The 6,140-nt window shown below is 52.1% G+C and overlaps 3 protein-coding genes across 3 annotated transcripts; 2 read left to right on the top strand and 1 right to left on the bottom strand.

Moving 5' to 3' along the window:
- EMWEY_00055400 (tRNA (guanine-N1)-methyltransferase domain containing protein, putative) lies at positions 1–979 on the bottom strand (the record flags this gene model as incomplete). Its single annotated transcript, XM_013480257.1, has 1 exon — positions 1–979. A coding segment is annotated over one exon (979 nt), but the record flags the coding sequence as incomplete, so codon positions are not given.
- A 959-nt stretch (positions 980–1,938) lies between these two features.
- On the top strand, positions 1,939–3,908 carry EMWEY_00055390 (hypothetical protein, conserved; the record flags this gene model as incomplete). The annotated part of the gene is made up of 3 exons (XM_013480256.1): positions 1,939–2,357; positions 2,592–2,861; positions 3,371–3,908. The coding sequence occupies 3 exons, from the start codon at positions 1,939–1,941 to the stop codon at positions 3,906–3,908; spliced, it is 1,227 nt and encodes a 408-aa protein (XP_013335710.1).
- An 856-nt stretch (positions 3,909–4,764) lies between these two features.
- EMWEY_00055380 (Glutaryl-Coenzyme A dehydrogenase, related) lies at positions 4,765–6,089 on the top strand (the record flags this gene model as incomplete). Its single annotated transcript, XM_013480255.1, has 4 exons — positions 4,765–4,837; positions 5,024–5,224; positions 5,408–5,517; positions 5,862–6,089. 4 exons carry the CDS (start codon positions 4,765–4,767, stop codon positions 6,087–6,089), a joined length of 612 nt encoding a protein of 203 aa, XP_013335709.1.
- Between the last annotated feature and the right edge of the window lie 51 nt (positions 6,090–6,140).

Below are 6,140 nucleotides of genomic sequence, written 5' to 3'. Positions count from 1 at the left end.
TGGCTGGTTCTGGGGGGGGCGGTGGGGGGGGAGGCGGCGCAACGACAGGGGGCCGCACAGGGGTCGGCAGCAAGGGCGGCAGAGACCCTGCAAAGCCCTGCTGCTGCAGCGGTTGCTGAGGCTGGGAGTAATGCGGGGGCGCCATAGGAAGGAGGGGAGGAGGAGGAGGCGTGGTTGGGGGTGCTGGGGGCGGCTTCGGGAAACCGATTAGATGCCCGGGGGCAGGCCCCATTAGAGAAGGCTTCTTGCTTGCTGCTTGCGCCGCTGCAGCGGCAGGCAGCAGCCGCCCCCGGCCTGGGCTGGGGAGGATCCCTCCTGCACATCCTGATGCTGCTGCTGCTGCAGGGGGCTGCGGCGTCAGCGTCCCCAGCAAAGCAGGCAGAGCAGCTCGGCCCTTGCTGTTGCTGCTCAGCTGATGTGGCGGTGGTGGTGGCGGCGGCTGCTGCTGCTGATGGTTCAGAGCACCGTAGTGGTGCAGCAGAGGACTGGGTGGCAGCGGCAGTAGGGGCGGGAGGCTTGAAGGGTTTGACGGGGGTGCCCTCGGGACAGCTGCCGCCTTCCCTTGCGGTTGTTGCTTTGCTTCTTCCCCCTGCTGCTGACGTTCCCCTCCCTCCTCCTGTTGCAGGGGAATCTCTTTTGGCGCTGCAGACGTCTGCTCTGTCGCCAACTTCTTGAGGGGAGGCGGCCCCTCCTCTGGAGTTGAGCAGCTGGGGGTCTTTGCAACAGTTGGAGAGTCGACCAGCGCTGCTGCTGCTGCTTCTGCAGCCGCCGCCGCTGCTGCTGCTGCTTCCGCTTCTGCAGCAGCAGCTGCTGCTTCGTCCGTCTGCCCTTCCTGCTCCCCCTCTGGGTGCTGCTCGTGGGGCGGCTGCCATCCGGGGCCGCCTTCGTGGGTCTCGCAGTCTGCAGCGCGTGTGCTGAAAATCTGGTCAAGGCTTTGTGCGTCACTGAGGAGTTCTGAGGTGAGAGATAGGGGCAACATTCTCCGCTGCTTTTAGTTCATGGAGGACAGCACGCGCAGGAGGTCAAGCAGCAGCAGCAGCAACGCCAGCAGCGGCTAAACCCTCCTCCTGTGGTGTAACTCAACCTCCCACAGCAAAATCTTAGCATGCACAGCGGTAACTCCAGGCAGAATATACTGTATAGAACATACACTCTGCCAAAGCAGAGGGAACAAACCGAGGAGAGCCTCCAGCAACCAACTAGAAACCAAGACCAAAGCACTCCTTGAGAGGGCCCCTTCACAGGGATCCACGCTACTACGTCAGCGACAGCAACTTCTATTTAGAGCAGGGTATTCTAGTCGTCTGCCTCTCGGTTTTCTCTGATGCTGTTTCCTCTTGATGAAAGCTATCCCAAGAGGACTGCAGGGTAGACAACAGGTGCGGAGGAGCGCAACAGAGACACACGCCAGGAGCGACAGCAAAAAAGGGAACAAAAAGCAGGACTAAAGAGAACTGATCGAGCACAACAGGAGCGTCCCTACACCCCGGAAGCTGCAACACGCTGCGGAGGAAAAGGAGCGCACAAGGGTGATGCGGCTTGCAAGGAGAGGAACAGGTAACGGAGAGTTCAGAGGACAGAATTGAGCAAACAAATCATGAGAGTAATTTTTTTCGCCTTGTACGCAATCCCATTTCCTTCAAACACCGTGTTTCACGCTTCTGTTGCACGTTGGCTTGGGGCTTTCAACGTACTGAAACCCTGCCCCACATTGCATGCAAAGCGAAACTAGAGGAATATGATGGCAAAAAGCAGCGCTACCGTTTGAGAGAGGAATCATGTTCAAATGAGTTGCAAGGGAACGAAAAATTAGGGAATTGCTTCGAGGCTTCCTTACATTCGGTCACCGGAAGGGCCCCTTAGCGGAGTGGGAGTAAGTGGGGTACCGTTTGGGTAATTCCGCAGAAGTTTCTTCTTCATTTGTTTCCATTGTGGAAAATGATTAAACTGAAAAGGAAGAAGGGCGAGAAATTCCCTGCGGAGGCGCCTTCAGGTGTGCCTTCACCCGCAAGCGGTGGGTCGGCGAAGCGGCATCGCGCGCCATCGGAGGCCGTCTCCCGCGATCTTCCGTTTAAAAAGAAGGCAAAAGCTTCTTCTGCTTCTTCTCTGGCTTCCCAGAGCAAGGAATCCCCCGCGGCCTCCTCCAGCGCCGCACCCGACAAAATTGATTTGGTCGGCGGTTCTGTTGACTGTGGTGGACTGAGACGGGCCATTTGCGCCCTCTGCCGCCACGTGCAGAAGCAACAAAAAAACGAAGACTTTCAAGACCTCCTTGGCGGCAGCGGAGGCCCCACAGTCTGCCTGATGTTCTCTTTGCAGAACATTCCTGCGGGCCAACGCATATACCCACACCTCATGTAAGAGCTTCTTCATGTCGCCTCGTTGCGATGGGTCTACAGCCTTCCCTTACCCCTGCATGCATTTACTTCTATTGTGCCGCTTCAGCGTGCCGCTCCTGATTTTGCCAAAAGCCTATGCCCTAGTTATCGCTGCAGCCAGAACCGAATAAGTTTGCCTGCCTGCATGTATGCAGAGCAGTGCCCCACGTCAGCAAGAGCACTCTCTGTTGTTTCCGTTGCGTTTCTTTTCAGCGAATTGCCGTTTAGCCCTCAGGATGCTTCAGGGGAGGTGTGTTTAATTGTCCGCGACCCGCAGCGCAAGTGGAAGGACCTAGTGGCAGCAGCACAGCCTTCGTTGTCTTTTGTTTCAAGAGTTATTTCTTACAGAAAGCTGCAAAAGAAGTTTCCGCAGTTTGCAGACAAAAGGAACCTCTGCAGCTCCTTCGACCTCTTCATGGTCGATACCACTGTCAAGGAAAAAGTTTACAATACACTCGGCAAAGCCTTCTTCAGTACAAACAAGTATGCTCAACGCACCACATTTTTCCTGATTCTGCTGGTGCTCATGTTGCAGCTGCGTCGGATTCTGCCACTGTTTCTAATGTTGCTGCTGCTTCAGATGATGCTGCTGCTGACACTGCTCCTCGCCGTGTTGCTTCTGATGCTGCTTGTTCTGTTGGTGTTTCTGCTGCCCTGGGCGTTGGCTGCTGTATCTGCTTTCGTTCCTAAGCATTACCTTTATTGCCATGTACATTTGCCGGATTTTTGCCTCCCAATTTGCTTTTTCTGTTTTTGTACGTTCATCTCTTCGTGCATTTGTGTATGTTATCACTCTTTTCCCGTTGTGGCTGCTGTAGGGAAAATTTGCGTGTAGCAGCAACAGCAATAGTTGTGTGCATGTTTACGCTTGCTTGCACGTTTCAGAATCGAAGGCTTGCCATCGTTTCTGGTGGTTTTGTTTTGGGGTGTATGTACAGCTGCAGTGAGTTTGAATATGTGTTTTCTCTATGTGTTCTGTGTTGCGTCTGAAGACTGCCGCTGCCCATTCGAATGGGGCCTTCTACTTTGGAAAGAGAAGTGCTGAAGGCTCACAAAAGCACCCCGCTTGTGATTAAAAGGGGCCCTTCCCTAGCTATCCGTATCGGCAGGGCATTGGGGGCACCAGAGCAGCTGTGTGCCAACGCAGAAGCGGCAATTCGAGGTGTTTCAGAGTTTTTTCAGCAAAATCACAAGTGGAAGAACACTATTACGACAATACATGTGCAAGCCACTAACACACCCGCACTGCCTGTGTACGTTCACCCCAAGTACGCCCAGGCGGCGGAGTACTACGCAAAGAACAAGCCCCCCTCCGCAGATCCAAGCACAGGAGAGGAGGAAGCGGAAAAAAACAAACACGCAACACAAGATAACGCAAAGTACATGCACCAAGTCGCAGACACACGCAAAATCAAAAGGGGAAAGGAACCTGATACGCCACACAAGCACAAAGGAGGTGATAAATCGGCGAAGCACACCGGTGCACCTGCAAAGGAGAAAAAGGCAAAGCACGGCGCAAACAGCAAATGAGGATCAAACCGATGCAAAACTTACACCCACTGTGGTGGACACTCCCAACTCTCCATGTTAATTATTTCTCATTGAAGTCTTGTTTAATCCTCGACTTTGCTGAATTGAGCAAAGGAGGGCTGCGTCGCGGATTAGATAGTCAATACTCGGATCAACATGAATAGGCAGTTGTTGACTGTTGCATTTGCTGGGATGTCCAGTGTAAACCAGTGCAGTGCGGGCACAACAGCAGTTATGAGATGATATATTCCTGTTGTGTGGGGTCTCTTCAACGTTGCAGGATAGGGGCGTTGGTGACTCGTTCTGTTGTTGTTTGAACCATCATAGTTCAAAATAGCTCAACATTTGTGAGCAGCGTTTATAAACGCACGTGGAACAGTTACCTAATTCAAAATAGCCTATGTTTCATTCACAAGCGTTTAGAAAAGGCAGCCGCGGCCGTTCGACCGGAAAGACGTTGCGAGGAAGGTGCGAATTGCACGAAACCTTGGTGACAAACAATGTTCCGCATTCCTTAGTTTAAACAATTTGTAAAATGTAAATTTATTCGAAATATAACGAAGGCCAACCATTAGAACAACCGTGCAGCCCACCATTTGTCAGCGGTTGTCGGTTTCCACTGGTCGGTCGGCAAGCGACCAGCGCAACACGATCCGCACAGTAGAAAGAGAGACAAGCTGCCACTTAATGGGTTGTAACCCACAATACTTCTTCATAATATTAGCTTGATTGTGTGTAGGCTTTGAAGTTTCTCTTCAATTTCATGCTTTGTTTCGTTTGTTGACCTCACGACGCGTGTGCTGCTCTTTGTACACCCCTTGTCTCTCCCTTCCATTGTCAACCCGTCGACTGCAAGATGCGGGACTCAAAGGGAGCACAGCAGATAGTGAATGCTGCAGGAAAGCCCCCTTCAAGGCCTCCCCACAAGCGTAAGCCACGAGCCCCACTAGAGTGGCCGCCAGACGGGTTTTCGGTCGCAAGACACCGCTGAATCTGAAACCATTACAAACGTACCTTTGAAGGGAATACAAATTCGTTTCTGAAGCTGCATACACGGCACAATCATCGTAACTCTCGGTAGGTGAATTCATTGCTGGATGCGCCTATGCTTGCAGTGCTGGACGGCATTTCCTTCTTGGAATTGAGCAAAGACCTGTCAGCAGAAGAGGAAAACCTCCGCCTCCATGTTCGCAATGTCTGCGAAACTCTGGTGGCCCCAATAGCCGCTCAGGTGTGGGCGGGCGGCTCCTTTGACTGCCGCTTCGTGCAGGCTTGCAAAGCTATCGGGCCAGCAGGGCTGCAAATAAAAGAATTCGGTAAGTAGCAGCAAAGGGAAGCAACGAACAACAACAGGAGTAGCAGTAACACTCATTGGGGGGCTAGTGTGCAGCTGTGAATACGGTGCCCATCGCACTGTTTTTGTATACGCAACCCACTTTCCGCTGCTATTATTGCTGTTGCTGCTGGTTCTGCTGCCACTATTGTTGAAGGTTGTGCAGGGCTGAGCAATGTGGAGGCTTTGTTGGTGGTGATGGAGATTGCTCGAATCGACGCCTCTCTTGCCACGTTTGCACTTGTGCATTCGGGGCTGGCGATGCGTTCAATTGCTGTAGCAGGCACCAAAGAACAACAGCAAAAGTGGCTTCCCAAGGCAAGCAGCTGTGTTGCCTTTCTTACTTCTTCCAGTTTCTTCTTCCCTTTGCCACATATTCCTTTCCTCTTTTCTATGCAAATCTGCATGTATGGTTACGCCCCACGCAGGCAGTCCAACAACAAGAGCAGATGGCAGCAACGCAGCGAAGCAGAAGAAGGCGAATCTCCTCTTGGCCTGCTCCCTATGCATGCTTGCATGAACCCCATGCATGCGTGAACCATCGCCTGAATGGAGCTCATCTAATAAGTGTAAATGTGTGCCTTCTATATGTTGTATGAATGTGTTTTGCATGGCTGCAGATGGCCCGCTGGGAAAAGATCGGTTGTTTTGCGCTAACAGAGGCTTTTAACGGCAGTGACGCGGGAGGCTTGACGACCCGAGCAAAGAGCGTTGAAGGAGGATTTGTTTTGAATGGAAATAAAAGATGGATTGGAAATGCAACGCGATGCGATCTTGCGGTTGTCTGGGCAAGAGATGAAGACACCCGAAGAGTGGAAGGTTTTCTTGTCGTAATTGTTCATGCATAACACCGCTAACGTAATACGATATATAAATATATATATATATATATATATTAT

Source organism: Eimeria maxima, genomic scaffold, assembly GCF_000499605.1.
Source record: "Eimeria maxima Weybridge genomic scaffold, Emw_scaff1763, whole genome shotgun sequence".
Classification (NCBI taxonomy): domain Eukaryota; phylum Apicomplexa; class Conoidasida; order Eucoccidiorida; family Eimeriidae; genus Eimeria; species Eimeria maxima.
This window is presented reverse-complemented; position numbering and strand designations above follow the sequence as displayed.